The following is a 19,901-nucleotide window of genomic DNA, read 5'->3' on the forward strand; positions in this document are numbered from 1 at the left end:
CCCTGCCCCGAGCGCTCCGTCGCTTTTCGGGAAGGGTCCTGGCTTTGATCCGCACGGCCGACTTTAGTGGGTGGTGTGGGGAGCCCACGGGAAACACCACCCTAGGCAGTGTGCCCATCGCTCGCGGTTCTGGAGCTGCCCCCACCCCAACCCAACCCCCCCGAAGAGAGGATGCCACGCTAAATTGGCAGAAAGTACAAAGGAAACCATTTATAATCCAAATCACCATCATCAGAAACACCTGAAGTGCACGGGAAGAGGTGTGTGAAGGGGAGATATTCCCCCCCCGCCCCGACCCGAGAATGAATCAAAGGCTGGGTCTTAATTGAATTAGCGAAGAAACTCGGTGGGAGCGAGGGTGGAAGTTAGGCTTGTGGGAAGGGGACGGAGGAGCAGGGAAAGCGATCGGCAAACTGGCAGTGCCTGGCTTGCTGCTTGCTGCGAACCGCCAGATCAATATTTTTACAAGTTCCGTGTAATGTTAACCGCTTTCTCCACAAAACGCAGGCGTGCAGGACCGGGCACAATATTGGGGAGGATGCTATTTTTTGTACCTGCGTGTTGCGGGGGAGAGACGGAGGACCCTTCCCATCAAGGGCTTTGCTATAGAAAACAAAACAATATCTCACCGTTTGGCGAGCCAAGCTTAGAAAGAGAAGGCGCAGAACGGTCCCGGGAGGAGGGGGGATGCGCGGGAAGGTTATTTATCTAATTGTGTCAGAGATGGCAGCTTTAAAGAAGGAGTTTGAAGGCAGAAATCTAGAGACAGTCCTTTGCCAGGCATTAGGGGATTAGGTAGGGAGCGAGTAAAGAGAAATGGAAACGACAAAAGGAGACGACCCAGGCCTTTCCTCGGAGGGGTCAGCTCTCTCCTGCGCCGCATTTAGTGGGAAATAACTGATGCTATTGTCTCCGCCGGGATAAACCAGCCTGCAGAACCGTCCCCCGGAAATATTCATATTTACTCGGCCCCGGTTGAGGGGTGCAGGGAGCTTTAAGTGTCTCGTTTCAACCCGCCGCCGGGTCGGGGATGCGTTGGGAGCGGGGTCTCCCCGCAGGTCTCGCCTCCGCGTCTCCCCCGGCCCCGCATCCCCCGGCTCCCCGGGACCCCGCACCGGCAGCCAGGCGAGGGTGGTGAAGAGTCTCTTGTCTCCCAGCACTATTTATATTTCCCACTCGTGTTTCACCTTGCTCCTGCAAGGCGAGGAGGCGGTGCGAGGCTGGCGTCTGCCTGGAGCAGGCGTCTGGAAATCACTCAGGAGTCAAAACTTCCCCACGTTAACTCCCGCAAACTTCGCGGGTGCCAGTCTGGGCTGGAAACCCACTTCCCCCGGGAAAGGCTTCTCGGGTTGATGTTGAAAGAAAAAAAAAAATCCAACAACCCCAAACAAACCCCAAACCAAAACCAAACAACAACCACCACCCCCCATAGGACAGCAAACCCCCTTCTCCCCTCCGGACTCGCAACCCACGCACTGCTGTGGGGCTGCCCGGTCCTTCCAAGGCGCTGCTCTCCCCTCCACGGCGTCAGGACATGGTCCTTGCCGTCTATGTTACTTGAAATAAGCCCCTTTTAAAAACTTTCTGCTTCCGAAGAGCTTAAAGGGACCCAAGCGCAAAGCTGCAAACCGTGGGGACTTCCCCCAGCAAGGTCACGGCTTGGAGACCAGAGAAATCTTTTCGATTTATCTGCGAAGTTAAACCCGGGTGGCATGTCCCCCGGGATTTGCAGCTCACCGACACGCCTGCGAGGTCCTCCCGAAGTCTGCGTGCATACTTTATTTTATTTTATTTTATTTTATTTTATTTTATTTTATTTTAAATCGACTCGAAGCAGGAGCTAAACATTTCCAGCAGTCCGGGTGCGGATGGAAGGAGGAGGAGGGGGATCTTCAGTTCCCATCACCAGGTCCCTTCCTCCTCGCAACAAGGCGTTTTTATCGAGGGGGAAACTTGGGGTGTGTGTGTCATAACTGGAGCGTGCCGTTATTGTGCAACTGATGGACCAGAACAAACTCTGCAGCTCGGGAAATGGTTCTCTTCCTATTTATGCCCAATATCTCTATCTTTATACGGGGGGCGGGGATGGGGGGAGCGCCCAACGGGAAGAATAAAACTGCTCTGAACGGGTGAAATTAAACGCACTGGTCACTGCGGGTTTGCTGAGAGAGGGGGCGATTGTCTGCGTTTTTCACATTTGGCCACTTTTTGGTATGGGTTTTTTCTTTTTTTTTTTTTCTTTTTTCTTTCTTTTTTTTTTTTTTTTTTGGCCACCATTTAAATGACAGGACGCCGAAATTTAGAGATGGAGTAAAGCTGCTTGTCTGAATCCACTTTGAAGTAAGAATGCTAGTGGGTCTGAAATCCAGATCTACGAGCTAATCTCTAGTTTTGCCTTCAAACGGAATTCAGTTACAAAGAGCTTGGAAAGATTTTGCATCTATTCAAGAGGCACAAAATCTTTAATTTTCTGAGGAGCAAAAACTCCCCAAGAAACTTCATATAGCTCCTTAGGTTTTGCTTAGCATACGTGATAAAACATTGATTGTCGCAGTTTGGTGACCCATGAAATTTGGGGGTTAGTTTTCTCTTCAGACCAGAGCATATAATTATGCAAATAAAGAGCTGTCACTGATCTAGTGAAATACTCACAAACACATGCAATCCAAAATGGAACAGAAAAGTGAAAATTTGTGGTATTATGATGGTACAATGATAAATGACATCTCCTTCCAAGTTTCTCGAGAAGTAAATTTTTCATACTTTGTCGAGTACGTCAGCATAATGCGGGCGCGCACACACACACGCGCGTGTGCACACACACACGTCCCTGCAAGATCCAGATATCCACGAATGCGTGCACAGGCACACACACACGCACACACACACGCATCCCTTCACTCTGTACGATGCAGCTCTAGCCGGGTATACACATTCTTGGCAGGTTATTTTTGGTTTGGCTGACTCGAGAACGGTGCAATATGTGGCTCCACGCAGTTTTAGATGTGACACTTTCCATTTGTACTTCTGAATGAAATTCCTAGAGGGGGGAAAAAATACAACAAAAAAACCCAAAAAAACAATTAGTGATGTTTCTCGGGGACAGAGGAAAATTGCGCATTCCCATGAAAAGCAGCAGCATCTTTTGACAGTCCGGGAGAATCACACCGCGACGACTGTAACCAGTGTATCGCCATGTGTGTACAATGCAGATGAGGGATTTATTTGCTTCCCTCCCTCCTTTTTTTTCCCCGACAGCCCTGCTGTTTTGGGGGGTCCACTGGCTGTTTTCCTTGCGGAACATTTTTCCCCGCTCCCTCTTCTTGGCGAGGAAACCCTACTCTCGTTGGCCCATCGCTGGAACCGTGGCATTTTGGCTCTCAGAACCCTGTGCAAACCTTTTGGGCAGGCGGCCCATGACCCTTTGGGGCATGAGGAACTTGGGGATTCTCCTGTAGATCCTACCCGAGCGTCAGTTTTGCTGGGTTGGTTTTGGGGGTTTGTTTGTTTGGTGTTGTTTTTAATTTAATTTTTTTTTTTTTTTTAATTCTGTGTGTCACTTTTGCACGCCCAGCCCCGAAGTTACCCAGGACACAGGCTGTTGCATGATGTCAGGGAGTTTTCCCCGTGATGCAATCGGGAGGAGACCGACGCCAGACCTCCGCCTGCTCAGGACATCACGGCGTGAAGGACCGGCGGCGTGCAACTTTAAAAAAAAAAACACCCATCCGAAGGAATCCATTCCATCAACATTCGTCCCCCCTAAGTCTGCTTTTGGGCTATCCTTGCCACCTTTCCCGGCGACGCGGACTCGCCAGGATGCTCCCACATCTTCGTCTCTTCCAGCATCCCCGGGGGCGACAATTGCTGCCTCCCCCCCCCCCCCCCGCTCCCCATTCCCGCATCCCGCGCAGCGGACGGGGGCGGAGATGCCGCTTCCCCCCGTCTCCCCCCCCCCCCCAAAAAAAAATCCTTCTCCGCCAGGAACCGGTCAAACACCTCTCCCAGGGTGTATTTTTATATTGTTTAGTGTTTAGGATTAGCTAAAGGGGAGAGGGACGGCGCGGAATGGGGGGGGGGGGGGGGGGGAGAAGCCCACGGTCGATCGGGAAAGGGGGGGGGGTGTGTCGAGCCCTGGGCCGTGGCACGGAGGAGCATCACCCCATCCACCCCCACGAGGAATTCTGCGTGGCCGGGGGCGGCGTGGGCCTCGGAGCCCGGGGGGGGGGGGGCGGGGGAGGGTACAGGGTCCCGGCGGGGGGGGGACTCACACCTTTCCACCCTCCTCCTCCTCCAAACCCAACCAGGGTCCCGTTTGCAAAAACGTCCCACCTGCCCCCACCCCCCCGACCCCCCCCCCCCCCGTGTTTTCCCAGGCTGGGGGGAGCTGCTGCCCCTGCAGCCCCCACCAGGGACCGCGGCTCCCGCGGAGCTCGGCGCGGGGACACAAAGCGCGCAAGAAGGAGAGAAAAAAGAGCATCTTTATTTTTTGTTCAGTGCAAGGACCCCCCTGTGCTTTACAGCCCCCCTACAGAAGCAGTAACGCGAGCCGGGCCGGGGGCACAGTAAAGAAAAAAGCCTTAAGAAAAGGGCAGTCATCGTTACAGTAAAATTTTTTGTACATTTCGTTTCTCGTCGACACTTTAAAAAAATAGATCCTCTCCCGCGACATTTGGCACCCCGGAGACCCCATCTCGTCTCCCCGGCGTGGAATGCGGGGTGGGGGTGGGGGGGCAAACCTCCCCCGGCCTCCTCCTCCTCCTCCTCTCTTGGTGTCGGGAAAAGCACGAACACCCAAACACGCGATATAAACGCCTTTCCCCCGCAAACACACAGGGGCTGGGGTGAACAGAGGCCTGGGGGGGGGGTGTGTGTCAGGCCGGCCGCAGGCAGCAGCATCCTCCGATGGGAGGGGAGACAGTCGCAGACCTCTCCCCCCCAGCCACAGGTTACCTCGGGGAAGAAAAACCATCGGGTGCGAATTTTGAGCTGCTCTCCACACAGGCACGACATAACACCCCCCCCTCCGGCCCCCCAATCCCTGCCCGGAGGGGGGCAATGCTTGGAAAGGGAAGAGGTTAAATGCCACGAAGTGGCTGGAGTGGGGGGGGACACACACGACCCTGCTGCCTATAAGAGCAGACAGGGATGCCAGCGTTCTGCAGGTGTGGAGAGCCCCCCCCCCAGCCCCAGCCAGAGGATTTCGACCCAAACCTGGCTGGGTTTCCCTTTGCAGCCCCCCCCCCACCCCCATGAGCACCGCTCCCTTTCCTCTGCAGCAGAGAGGGGTACCCCCACTCAGGTTAAACGCTCTCCCCCCCTGCCCCCGCCATTCCTAGCCCCCAGTTGTGGGATAGGAAACATTACGGGAGGGGGGGGGGCAGTGGGATGGGGGTCCCAGAGCCATGCGTTTGAGTGTTGCCTCCTCGACACTAACAGCATCAGAGGCGAGGCGGGCACGGCCATTGGAGAAAAGATCACTTTAATTTAGCATCATCAACACTAACAGAGCTTAATTAGCGCGCTCGCTCGCCGCGCACGCTATCAGGCACGTCTTGTCGCTTATCAGACAGACTTTAGTGGAGAAAAGCTGCCGTCAGCGATGGTGGTGGCTACAGCCACATCCCCCCCCACTCACTGCCCCACGTGTGGCGTGGAGTCCCCACGCAAAGCAGCCACACCAGCCACCACCGTGTCCCCCCCACCCCCCCCACCCCCAGCGCCTGGGAAAGCAGGGATGAACCCATGGGCTTAGGGAAAAAGGGAATAACCACCGGATGGCAAAGTCATTACAAACCCAGCATATGAAAATGGAAGCATCTTTGCATTTAAAAATAAACAGGAAAATGTTCAATGTGTCTCTGGCTTTTTTTTTTTTTTGCTGTCATATTTCACAGTGTGATCCAGCCGGTTAATGAATAGGCATTTTTTTAAGTGGAGCTTTCGGAAGGAAAAGAAGATCTACAGATAATGCCATTGATCTGGCAGGAGGAGAAAATCTCGACAACAAAAGGGCTTTCCTACAAATCTGGACCAAACTTCTTGGACCCTCCTACCAGCAGAAAATGAAAGAGTCAAGACTTGATCCCACTTGGTCCCAGAGAAAGAGAAGGCTACTGGGTGTAAAATCACAGGCTGGTTAGCACTTCTGAGTTAGAGCTGTCTTGTAAAAAAGAGTAATTCTGATTTTTTTCTGTCTCAAAATAGAAGGAAGAAGCAAAAAATCCTGCAGGCGACAGGACCACAACGTAGCTGTTAAATTCTGGCATCAGCTTGTTGCAGGGCTATGTCAGGGCAATTAGAGCTGCACCATGCTGCACTGTGCAGTACCACTGTCAGCCTTAATCTGCGCGCTGATGGGCAGCACGAAATCCAAGTTACAGCCCACAGGAAGCACAACCAGTGAACCCATATTGCTTTGACAGTTGCACTCATCTAGAAATAATGCAAAACGCTATTTAGATGTATACATCACGACCCTGTGCTCTAGGAAGAAAACAATCTAATGAGGGGCTGGGAGACTCCTTGCAGAAAACAAGCAGCGAAGAGGTCGGTGGTGGCGGCGGCTTTTTTTTTTTCCTCCCCTCCTTTTACAATTCTTCGTATTTTATCCTGTTGGAGCGTCGCGTTGGGGTTGGTTTCACTGCGCTGTTCTTTGCCTCCACTGCTTCACTGAAGAACTTGAAAATTGATGGAAAACTCTTCCAGGAAGTTAGTTCATGGCGCTCTGTACCTGCAAAATACAACGGTGACAGTGTGACTGGGGGTTGTTTTGCTCTTGCTGACCCCTGGTCTAGATGCAAAACCCAGAGAGGCCATCCAGCTGCTGGCAGCTGGTCTGGGGGTAGCCCGGGTTGGGGGGGGGGTTGGTCAGAGCTTGGGGGCAGCTGGGCAGGAACAACCGTGCACACAGGTAGATGCAACACACAGAGACACGCACACATGCACGCACATGCGTGGCCACATAGATTAGAGATCCTGAACGCGTCTCGGGCCTGGGAAAGTGAGACTCCAAAGCACCCTGCTAAGTAAAGCTTCGTTAAAGCACCTCACTTGTTCCGCCTAACTTGGGTGAAGAAGTGTCTACTCTTCAAGGTTGGTGTACTTGGTATATTTCTTTTTCATTTTACATTGCTTTTAGCCCGGCATATGCATTTTTAACTGAAAGCGAACACCCAACCTGAACAACAACCGGTGCATCACGAAGGCATCCTTCGTGCACCCTTTCCAACAAGCCCGTACATGACATTGAGGCACTAAAGTGGACCTTTCCTGCTTACCTCTTCCTTCTGCATACAGATTGACCTCTATTTATTTATTTTTATTTTTTTTGGTGGGTGCTCCTATTATTTTACAAGTGCCTCCTTCAACGCCCAGCACATTCGCTTTATTTAAACAGAAACCCCCACAACAACCCCCAAAACGAAACCAAGACGATGGAGATAGGGATCCAAGGGCTGCGAAAGAGTTGGGACCTCTTCCTGGGTAACCCAATTATGCAGAGATGCTGCCTGGAAGTCTCTGGATCCTGGGCCTCCGTTTGATACTTTAACATTGTTAATGATAATTCTTTAGTCTGTAATAGTAGGTCATTGCTATGGTTACTCTACAATGGTGCAACACTTCACTTTCCCCTTCAGCTATTCGCTGAGACCCGGTAACCACATTTGTTGCCTAGCAACAGTTTTGTGACAGTATCACAATCTGGGGGTGACAACAATGAAGGACACGGTGGCCGTGGCCTGCCCAGCGGAGAGGGATGCTCTGGGGGGCGGCCGATGGTCCCCTGGGGGGATGCGGGGTGGCCGCCCTGAAGGGATGCTTCTGCACGGCATCACCCGCACACCCAGCTTCACGCCCCTGCCGGGACCCTCACCCCCCTGTGTGCCCACCCTTGGTGGCTCCACGCGTGCCGTCCCCTCCAGAAGGTCTTTGATGGAGGCGCTACCCATCACGTTGCCCTCCCCCGCTCCCTCACCGGCAGCCATCAGGCGAGCTCCCTCGAAAAATACCTCGACAGAAAAGACGCCACTTCCCACACAAAGAGGCGTTTTCATGCGGTGAGGATCCACGTCACGCGCACACGCGGATTTCCGCCCCCCCCCGCCCCGCGTTCGTTGCATGGAGACGATTCATGAGATCTTACACGAATTTCCCAGAGGCACCTTTTATACAAATACCTTCCACCTCCAAATGCACCCATCCTTGTGCAGACCCTCTTTGCCAGGAGGCAGCCCATCGTAACTTGCAGGTGGCTTTCCACGTAGATCATCTGGCCCATCCCCTACGAGAGCCACCCCACAGCCATACTCGCCAACGCTTGTTCCTCACCTCGGGGTCATCCCGTATGCAGTGTCCCACCACCGCGGAAAGGATAAAGCTCCTCTTCCAGCACAACCCGCAGCCTAACAGACCTGTCCCTTGGGTTACGGCATGGTCAGGTACGCTATGACTGCCCGTTGCCACCATGCAATGACGTCAGCAAAGACGTCATCTACCCAAGCTGGTTTTATGGAGGGACAGGCTGTCCTAGCACACCTCAAGGACACTCCTGCACAGGTAGATCTCCTCGCACACCTGTGTCGCAGCACATGGTAACATCATGTTGAGCCCCAAGAGGCAAAACATCTTCCCATATGGCTTTCTGGGCCCTACGCGGATGCTTCCCACACAAACACGTCTCTGTTGCTCCTGCCTGCCTGCACCCGTCTCCGTCTGTCTCGATCGTATTCATCCTCATTAATATCCACTGGATTAAATTAGAGGAAAATGCAGGCAGTGAACATTATGCTGTTCCCCCCCTCTGCTTCTTTCTTTTTCTTTTTATCAACAACCTTCCTCCTCTGTGAAAGGGCCATCCAGAAACAAAAAATGACAAAACAATAAGTTTCTGAAGCCTCCCTGTCCCTTTCTCCGTCCTGCCTTCTCCCATGCACTCTCCTCATGTCCTCAAGAGAGATCAGGCTTACATTCACTGGTGTTACTGAAACTGATTAACCTACAGCTTTCCTGTAGCAACCCCTCTCAACCCACCCCTCTCAAAAAACAATTCAAGCTTTGAGTCTAGAGGGACTCAATGATTCAGCGGTCTAAAGCAATTTTAACACTCCCTATTTTCTCTTTCCTAGTAACAATCTTACTGACAGATGAACAATTTCCCTGGTGATAAAATCACTACAATGGCTATTTAGTTTCCAGGATTATGATGATTCTTTGCTTGATTAATATTGCAATAAGAAAAGCTTGCCAAGTATCTGCCTTGGCCCTTTATAGTCATTTAAAGGTCAAATTTTGTCCTTATGTATTCACATTCAACTACTACTAAAGGGAGAGCCCTAAAAATTTAACAGTGCACACACTGTGCATTTATGATTTATATACCAGAGGCTCGGAAAATTAGACAGAAGCAAGAGGAGTTATGTCCTAAGGGTGATGACAGATTTGGCCATAAGGTTTTCACCAGAAGAAAAATATCATTGACGACTGCAATCTCAGTCGTGTATTTAGTAGCAGACAAATCTAAATTAAATGCATGAGCAGCCATCTATTTTTCGATAGAAAGAATCGTTTGTGAGAGTCGGATAATAAGAAGCAGTTGTACTAAAGCCAAGGTCCTCTAAGGTATATATACCCTTAGCGCTCACTAATTTCAATGGCCGTGATGATAAACTGCACGATTCAATATACCATATTAAGTGATGGGTTGTTGCACAACATACGCTAATTTCAGACATTAATTCTTTAAGAACTCCTAGGAGCATGTTGCAATGAAAAGACATATAAAAACCGTTAGGTGTGGGAGACAGCTAGAACATCCTAAAATATGCTAAGGCTACAGTCACAGGAGGAAAAAAAAAAAAAATCAATCCCCCTGCTCCCAGCCCTACAAACAGAAATGAGAGAAATGCCATAACAGCAGAGTGACCTCCCAGTTGCTTGCACGGAAGGAGGTAAGGAGAACTGGATGTATATTTTAAACATGTAAAGAACATCATTGGAAAGAAGCACCAAAGAGAAGGTGGATCCAATAAGGCGTGAGGTGAAACAAGTTATGACTGTAAAACAGTGAACAAGACTCAGAATCAATTTACCCACTGCCAGAAAAAGATACTGACAGAAACAATGAAGACTTGCCAATACAGTTGTTGATACAAAAAAATCATGTAAGGGAATACTTGCAAAAATTTAATATACAAATCTTCGGGTCTGGATGACACGCATCTGAGGGTCTTCAGGGAATCAGTTAATGAACTTGCTGAACTACTGGCAATTATTTCTCAGAATTCATGCACAATCAGGTAGGTTCCAGAGGACTGGGGTGGGGGTGGAAAGAAAAACAATGCTAATTTGAGAAAAGGAGGATTAATTGAAACTACCACATGTAAAATTTACCTTTGAATATTAGTAAAGTAAGAGATCAACATTAAAAAAAATCACAAGCACCTTTACGGCAACAGGAGCCTTAGAACAGAACAGCCTCAGATTTGACAACAACAGATAAAAACCAAACTTGACCACTTTATTGAATCACAAAAATCAGCAAGTGAGAGATTTATCCATTGCCATGTCTTTCTGCATAGGTGAACCGAGCAACTTGGGGGCAGTGGGAACCTTGGGGACTCACTTACAACGGATTATGACCTTCACCAGTCTAATGGAAGGTGGTTGCCCCTACCTCTCGTTTGCAAATGAGTCGCTTTACTCCAGCCAAGGAGACCCTACAATACTTGAGATTTATGGTAATGCAGCTCCCAACCGTGCTGTGCCGTGCCCGTGCCAGCTCTAGCCACAAGCAGCACGTCCACCAGCACCCACGGCATCTCTGCAGGCTGGGTCCCGACTCAGCATCTCATCTCAACTCATCTCATCACTGTTCCTTGCTGGGTCACAGTTTGGGACTCTGCTCTCTGCAATTACTACTGCAAGTCTGGAACCCCATCACAGTTCACCATGTTCACTACATTTCAGCTGAAGGAAGGCGTAACTCTGCATCTGTGAGACGACGTATGGTATCTCAGGCTGATTTGGAAATGGGCGCTGGTGCACTTCTTGGGAAGTGGCTAGAGTGCTTAGGACGACAAATAATAAGTAACGATATGGGGTTGAAAATGTACCTATGAAGTCCCAGAGGGATTTTTTATTAGGGCTCAAGTCTTTTAAGCATGGTTATTACTGATTGGAAAGAATAATGAGAGGTCTTATTACTTAATTAGATTAATTAGCAAACAATATATTGAACAGCAGATAATGCAAACATAAGAAGGGACAGAGAAATAATAATAATAATAATGAAAAGGGCAGCCTAAATGGGAGAAGGGGAAAAGCCAAGATTGAAACTGGGACAGATGTCTGCAGGGGCGTCCGTGCAATGTGACCGGGCGAACTATCCCGCTGGCCATTTGCACGCACGTGTGCAAACGCGTTTTTCGCCGCGTCCCCTTCCCACTTCCACTCAGGGAAAGCAGCTCTTCGCCCAGCGAGGCCAACGAACTCCTCTGTCTGAAACCACAGTGCCGGCGGAGGAGGGAAGGAGCTCTGCAATCCCCATAATTCACTCTTGCAGAGCGATTACCGGCTGTGTGGGACAAAGGTGCCCTCCTACGGTGCCTGCCCACTGCGCCGGACAAAAGCCTCCTCCCGCGGTGCTCAGAAGATGCGCGGCACAATGGTGGTCCCCCGCCGCGTTTACAAGATGTGGGGGACAAAGGTTTCCCATGCTGCACAGGAGCCGAGAGAGATCGCCGTACGCGCCTCCGCGCTGGAATATTTCTGCAGAGAAAAGTTTCCAGGTCGAAAAGTTTCTCCGCAGATATTAGCCGTAGGGCTGAGCTTGGGTTTGCTTCTCTTAAGCGGTGGCTCATCTCTAAATAGTACGGGCTTCGGAATGAATTAAGGGTGCTCCACGCCTCAGGGTTTAGTCCCCATTGGGACGGAGAGCGTTGCTGCTCTTCACTGACTCAGCAGAGAGTTTGCAACTGATTTCAGCGGGAGCGAGCTCTGTCCCCGTGGTCACGGTCCACACCGAGACCTTGCCACGCTACAAAACGTCAATGCCGGTATTGGGTAGGGCATTAGCTTTGCAGTCTTGCCCCCAAACGCTGGCAGTGTTCGGTTTAACATTTCTACTACAACAATATAAAAGGCCTTAAGCCGCATCAAAACTTGATTCGAATGCTTCAAAAGGTGAAATGCAGACATTTGGGGGGCATTTGCACGAACAGAAGCACTTTAAAATTTACTAAACGTGTGTTATCCTTATTTCCATAACTCTGAGAAGCAACAAAACTCATTCTTCCTTTACAAGTAAATGAACAAACAAGCCAACCCCTTCTGACTTGGGAACATGAGTGGGAAGCGCCTTTCAGCAAGGCTTTTTCCTCCTGAAAGTTATGAATCAACGGAAATTTCTTTCTATTTCACATTATCTACACACACACACGCACTAAAGTCTTCATCTAAGACTTTAACTCTTGGTATGTTAATTCTGTAACTCTGTAGTGATGTAATGATACTGTTCAAATCTGCATTTAAGTGTGAGAAAAAGATACTTCCTGCCTCTCCTGCATCCATCTTTCTGGATGCTATTAAATGACTCCTGTATCACAAAGTTATTTCTAAACAGGATTTTAACTTTTTTTTATCTTTGAGTGCAACAGATGCTATAAAAATGGCAGAACTATTTTTAATAGCTAATTTTTAAGGTTTCTCCATTTATGATTCCTGGATCCTATGGATCTGCACAGGAAGAAATTACTGTGCCTGTTGTGACTGTTTTGTACATCTGCTGATGTAAACTTCTAGGTCTCAAACCCTAGCACAGAAGAAGCTCTCAGAGGATCACCAGTAAAGCTAAGGAAAAAGGAGATTAAAAAAATATACCTTGTTTAAAATCACTAAATATTTCTGACAGAGGATGAGAGCTTCAGGAGCAATTGGGAAGGAGTCCGTTAGCTCAAGAGCTCTGAGAACCAATTACCTTAGGAGCTTCTGCATATGCACTTCTAGACATCACAACGGTAAAGAAAGGTTAAAAGCTTAGGCAAAATTAAGAGACAATCCATACACCAATTAATGAAATGGAAGCAGTGATGTCTGAGAGGACATAAAAACCCCCAAACAAACCCCAAATCTTTATGTGTTTAGTTTGGCTAAGAAGTAATAGTTTGTGGAGTCATGGGCACGATAATAATCTAAAAGCAACTGCGCAGGGAAATGAATTCTTTGGAAAAGCCAAGAGGGAAGAAACAGAGAAATCTGAAGAAATGAAATACAGCTTATAAAAGGGGCTTAGACACACAGTAAGCTGGTTTAGATGCAATATTCATCCAAGGAAAATTGTGGGAACCTTTGTGGCTATGCTAGAGAATAGACTACACATACTAAAGACATTTTATACTTTGTTATTATATCCTGCGACACAGACCAGTGTTTATTTTTGTTGGACATTTATTATCTCCAATATCTTTAGTGGGATGATGGAAACAGAGCAACAAGCATCCCGCCAACCCAGAAAAAAGATTACCTCTGAACTCCCATACTTGCAATCAGTTTTTTTCCACCCCTCATTTACAACACACAAACTACTCACAAGAATCAAGTGGTTCAAAAAGGTAACAAAATATTTTAAAAAATCCTCTTGCCCTGTGAGCAGCAGATGCAAAGATTCACGCAAAAGCTCCATGCAAGCAAGGTTTGCAAAGCAGGAAGGAGATAGGAGGCTAACACAGCTGTCATTTTTCGCTACTCTTCATTAAATATTAAGGGCAGTCCCATAGGCACAGGTCATTTGTTTGCCCCTCCGAGTGCTAACTGGCCAAATAAGTGAAAGTTGTAAGATTATTCCCTCCTGAGCACAGGTTACCACAAGTCAGGTCATTTTTTGGGTCACCAAAAGTGAAGTAATTTTCTTTTGAGTATATATTAAAAAAGGAAAAAAAAATTAGAGTGTCAAACAGCTATAGGGCCTTCCCAGTAAGAACCAGGCATCCAGGACAGAACCGCTATTAATACCAATGCAAAGAGTCATAGTAATACAAATTGGACATAACTGCATTACAAAAAGGAAGGACTCACAAACAGCTAAAAATGCAGGCTGATTTCAAGAGGCAGAAGAGTTACAGGATCTCAGCCTGTGGGCTGGCCTGAATTGCTGCTCTGGGGTAAACAGTCCTGAAAAGCAAATGTGTCCTTGGGTCCAAAATTTCAGAAAAAAGTCTTTTGCACAAACGGGCAGGAGTGCAGGCAAATGGGCAACCCACCCCCCAGATCTGCTCTTGTCTGTGCGGTGAACACCGTGAGACTGTGGGCACAGGCAGAAAAGACCAGATGCTGGGGCCGGATCCAGACCCCTTGAATAGTGGGAGAGCTGGGGGGGTTCTCGGGTGGCACCATTTGCACGAACACCTCTGTGGGGTGCTGCCCCTCCTGGCACCGCTTTTGGAAGGGGAAAGGGAAAGACTTGGCCACCCACCAAAGGGTAAGGGCGGTGGCAGGCAGGATTGCTGCCGCCGGCCAGTTGAGGCTAAAACAGCCCAAATTTGCACCAGGACCCCCGCAGTTCCCAGGCAACCGCAAGGATGAAGATGCTCAAATGCAGCCTTTGCCCCAGCATCATCCGAGGACTGCCAAGCAAAGGGAAGCCACAAACCAAAACCAATGACCCCCCGCCCCCTGCCAAATTCACACTGAGGTGGGGGGAATTGCCTCCGTGAGAGCCTCGTGTGTGGATATCCCACTTGCCAAAAATCCGTGGCGCTGCCCTGCACAGTGAGAGGCAGCAAGGAAAGCAGCCAGCGGTGAGACGCTAGGTAAATTCACGTCGGGCTTCCCAGGGATGCAGTCTGAGGGGAGTGGATGCTGACTTTAGGGTTGTGCTATAGGGAAAGCCGCTGAATGTGTGCTCCCGGTGAAATGCCATGCCATGCTCGGAGGATGATCTGCTCCGTCAGCGTTACAGCATCCCACCCGTTGCCGGATGAATCAGACCTGCGGCACGTTACTGAACGACACTCTCGCCAGCAGCAATTTCAAATGCAGGGAATGTTCGCAGGGGAGCAAACCCGCTGAAGAAGGGGTCCAGTATAGATGTGCTCAGTATTATACAACTACAGATTTAAAAACTCATGTTAAAATGGTGTAGCATGCAGAAAGCAGTACGCAGGGGTTAAAATTACATTTATATCTATATGCCTGTCTATCTCTCTACCTGTACCTCTATCTCTATCCCTCTCTCTCTATAATTTTTGTATCTCTACTTTCTATAATCTTTGCATCTGTATTATCTATATCTACACCTCTACCTACCTACCTACCTATCTATCTATCTATTCACATCTATTCACATCTATTTATGTCTATAACGACACCTTTAACTGTATTTAAAGACAAATAAAAAAATCCTTTACCTGTCAAATCTGAGATGGGATTCAGGTTACATCTTACAAAGATGTTTTGGGGGTAAGAACATACCTATGGAAGGTGCAGGATCTCACCACTGGAAGTTAAGAACAGGTTAGACAACCATCTCTTGGGAATATTATAGGTGTAGCTGACCTCGCCCTGGGGAATGTGGGCAAATCAGGTAACTCAGTGGGTTTCTTTCTAGCCAGCCCTTTTAATAGTCTGTGACTTTATTGGCTTTATTTAGGCAACCTGTAAAGTTGGTTGTATTCACAGGGTACATCATAGTAGCTTTGAAGCATTTGAATAACATACACTCGTGAGCTAGCTAAATTTTTTAAATGTAGAGGCATTTTTTCCTGTCATGAATTAGAAAAAAAATCTTTATAAAATTGCACCCAAGAGCACAAATAAAGTATTTAGCATTTAAAACCCATCATTTTCTCAACTAGGAGAAAGGAAAATTATCTTTTAAATAAAGGAAGTTTTGACCTGCTCAAAACCCAACACTTCCCGAGAGAACAGACATCCATGTGGCTTCTTGGGCGAGACTGCTGAAAAACAAGTATTTAAGCTTCAAAGCTTCCACAGGTTATAAACCTGAAAAATACTAATTTACATGACAGATCTTAACAGGCTACAGCATCCTATCAGCAGTCAGTTACATCTCTTTCTCCCCACTGCTTTCTGAGGGCATGTCTAGTGGAGTTTTCTAAGGGAGAAATCATCATTACTGGGCTTTTGCAGACTGGGAGGCTCAGCTGAGACTGGCAGCAGCAACAGGAGCAGACCTGAGCTCCGCTGAGCCCAAGGCTGGATCTCTGCTCACCCAGCAACACTGCCAGCGTTAACAAGCACACAGCATTTATAAAATACATTTAAGCACATTAAAACATACTGCAGCAATACCTGCAAGTTAATTTAGTTCAAAATACTGAAGGGTGGATTTAAAAATCTGAGCTTATTCCAAAATCCCACAGCTTTTTAGTGTTTATAGGGCAGAGACCTGAAGCATACCCCTCGCCAGCAAGCTCTGCTAACTTGGGAGAGCACTACTTATGCAAGTACTTTCACTGATGATGGCAGGATTGGACGAGTGAAAGGACTGGGCGCTTAGAAAATAGCTACCCTCCGCGATGGTGTTTTATGCTTATTTGTTCCTAAATAGTAATTGTGCCATCAAACATCCCGACGGAGATTTAATTATTGGAAATAATTCAGAAAACGCTGATGTCAGCTTACTTCAGTGAAGAATATCACAGATTTGTAAAACCCACCAAGCAAATGAAATTATATCAAATTTAGGAGGAACAGCTGTACCAGCAGCATGAGCATGAACCGACCCGGCTTTGGCACTTCCCAAAAACATAGCAGCCAAGGCAACACCATGGAAATGGCAGCGCCTGCACCCAGAGCAGCTAGGAAGGGCAGCAATGCTTTAAAAATCCCTTGTTACATGATGGTAGAGACACCCCACCTAATAAAGATGGAAAAAGGTCCTTAATCACTAGCAGGATAAGCACAGATTTGCAATTGCAATAAACCAATTTTAAAGTAAAGCAGCTGAATATAATTTTCTCCCCTTTCACGCCAGGAGCGGAGCTGGAGACTGGTGTGGATGCCAACATAGGCAGTTGTGGAAGTAAAGGAGGTTTTTCCAGGGACAGGAACGAGGCTGTGTCCGAGGAACAAACTGCAATGGGAACGTGTGCGGGGTGTGAAGCACCGCAGCAAACACCCAGTGTTTTTATGATCTCAGCAAGAATCTGAATTCATACTTTGTAAGTCTTTAGTGAATAAATTACCTCCCCCCAACAGTGGAAAATGTTTATAATCTTCTGCCTAAGGAACATTTCAAAGGGATTTTTTTTTTTTTCCTGAAATTTCTGCTTGGATTATAGTGTCCTGTTGTACCTGTGCAGGCAAAGGATTACAGTCAACATGAGCCCAGGGTATTTTCATAGGTCCAGGAATGGTATTCACTATTCCGACTGCTTCATCTTATGACTATTGCCTTTGGGTGGCCCCAAACCAATCCAACTCAGCCCAGCCCAACCAATCCAACCCAACCTAACCCAACCCAACCCCTCCAGCGTGCAATTGGCACCATCCATCTTCTGCCTGGTTCTCTGGTGCACAGCATCCCTGCAGCAGCCACAGTAAGGGCACTTCCCCATGATTTTCCTTCAGAGGATAATTTTGTGATGGGTCACAGGAAAAAATCCCAAGAAGCCAGGCACTGCCTCTGCAATGGGGGAGACCTGAGCAAAACTCATCTGCACCTGGTCCTCTCCTCCCGATGACTGCTGTTGTAGGACAGTGGGAACGGGGCGAGCAAAGGGTGGGCTGAGATGGGGCCGTCCACCCGTTTTCCTGCTCCCACTGGACACTTGCTCCAGGTGCCACCAGCTGCTGAAAAGGACTCACACCTTACATCAAGACAGGTGAAACTTAACGGCCTAAACCCAAATGATGCTGAAAATCCTGATTCAGCTGGTCATCACCCCGTGAGGTGTCTGAAGTCCACAGACACTTCAGCTGCTGACCTTAAAGCTTACACCTTATTAGAGCATTGCTTCTGTACATGCTCAGAAACACCTCGGGCTTGACAGGGCGAATACTTTCACGGTCTCAGGCAGATAGAGAGCCTCCCCCACCCCTGTAACGCTGAGTAGGTGCAAGCCTCAGGGGGAGGAATGCTCTCTTCACTCATTCCCAAGGCTTCATTTCACCCAAACCTCTTCCTACTCCTTGCCCATTCTTCTTCCATCAGGGGCATCTACTTCTCTAGGACATCTATTTCTCCAGGACACCTACTTCTCCTCTTTTGAATTCCTCCCCCACACCTTGCCCACCTTGCAGCTCTTCTTGAACTCTTGCCCACCACCTGGCCCTGATCCTGTTGTATCTCATCCACCCACTGACCCCAGCTCTCCTGTCCTCAGGGCCCACCAATTTCTGCCTTTTCCTGACTTTTTTTCAACCCCGTTTCACCAAGACCTCCTCCACCTCACTGCTACTGCATCCATCCAGTCTCCCCTCATCAACACCTTTGTCCTCCAGTTACTGGCAGTAGCCCACCAAAGGCATCTTCCCCCTCCACATTTTATTCTTTCTTAACAGGAAAAGAAAGTCCCAGATCTGGCTTTGGCAGGTAGTTAAAAAAACTGGACACAGACTGCACCTACCACCCAAGTGTGGTAGTGAGGGCAGAAAAGAGGACACATCCAAGAAAATGCAGCAGCCCTACCCTGAATGATAAGAGAAATGAGGAGTTGATCTTCTAGGTGAGAATGATGGTTTCATGGGAAATTCAGTACATATTTTTTAGTGACTTAACATCTGAGATTGTAAAATGCCATGGAAGATGGAGCTGGGCCACCAGAATACAAACACCAAGTAACAAACGGAGTTAAAAATTCAAGTTTTGGGAGTCACTGGCAGACTCTGTTAATTTTGATAAAATCTTAATTCTGTCAAGTAAGTATAAAAAATTTGTTGGAAAAAATGCAAAAAAATTTGTGAATTTGAGGTGTGAATAAATCTTGTGCACTTGCAATAAGTCATTCATGGCTAACCCATATCAGATACATTTTTCTGATTTGCATTTCATCAGCTGCTGTGTATGTACGTACACAGATATGTATTTACACACACACATACACCCTGTACACTTAAGACCTATATGACCCACTTACAGGAGTCTGCATAGCTGTGTTACTGAGAACGATGGCAAGAAGACAGTGCTGTTTCACCAGTGAATTTACACCAATATAGTGAGCGTTAACCTTCTTTTATTAGCATGACCTTTGCTGGTCCTTGCTAATGAACAATCTTGAAGAAGGCAGGTGATTGAACCCAGGCGGTGGGATTTTATGGACAATGATCATTGTTGTGGGTCAAGTACACCTGTGCTGCAATCATAAAGTTAATAACCTCTACAACAACAGCTTTACATGTGGCTGTCTCAGAAGAATGCCATTTTTGTAACTCACAGCCCTTGGAGATGCTATTGATAATTTATACCCAATCTGAAGTGCAAAGATTTTTTCTCTCCTGCAAGTCACGGTAATCAATACAGGTCTGCACCTATTACAGCCCGATGAGGTGAAGTGTGCAGCAAGGATCAGCTGCGTCAGGCAAACGCCGCGGCTCATAAACATGGCTTTGTAAAAGAGCCTGTCTCCAGTGGCTGTTCCCAGCATCTACGCTGGGAGAGCAAATAAAGGGAGCAATAATTCTTTGTAAGGGTGCCATCCCAGCTGCTTAGTGTCGCAAAGTAAATTAATTGCATATTTGGCTCAGAACTACTCAGAAACTTGAGGTTTTTTGGCGCGTCGCATGGATTTCAGGCTTCTGCACCCTAATTCATAACACATCAAGACTTAATGCAGGATACTCTGAAGCTCACATATCATGGAAACCAGCAATTTAAGACTGAACACTAATTTGCAAAGGCTTTGCAGATGTGAATTACACTAAATTTAACTAAGCTGAATAAT

General features: G+C 48.0%; 1 protein-coding gene across 10 annotated transcripts in view; it reads right to left on the reverse strand.

Annotated features, from left to right (window-relative positions):
• Positions 1 to 4,465: 4,465 nt before the first annotated feature.
• The window catches only part of ARB2A (ARB2 cotranscriptional regulator A), a 272,845-nt gene continuing 257,409 nt past the window's right edge, over positions 4,466 to 19,901 (reverse strand). For all 10 annotated transcript variants that reach the window (XM_069777136.1, XM_069777131.1, XM_069777134.1 and 7 more), the window contains one exon: positions 4,466 to 6,733. In XM_069777136.1, the coding sequence (XP_069633237.1) occupies positions 6,591 to 6,733 (143 nt within the window). In that variant the 3' untranslated portion in view covers positions 4,466 to 6,590. The remainder of the gene's footprint in view (positions 6,734 to 19,901) is intronic.

The sequence above is a fragment of the Haliaeetus albicilla genome, chromosome Z (genome assembly GCF_947461875.1).
Source record: "Haliaeetus albicilla chromosome Z, bHalAlb1.1, whole genome shotgun sequence".
Lineage (NCBI taxonomy): Eukaryota > Metazoa > Chordata > Aves > Accipitriformes > Accipitridae > Haliaeetus > Haliaeetus albicilla.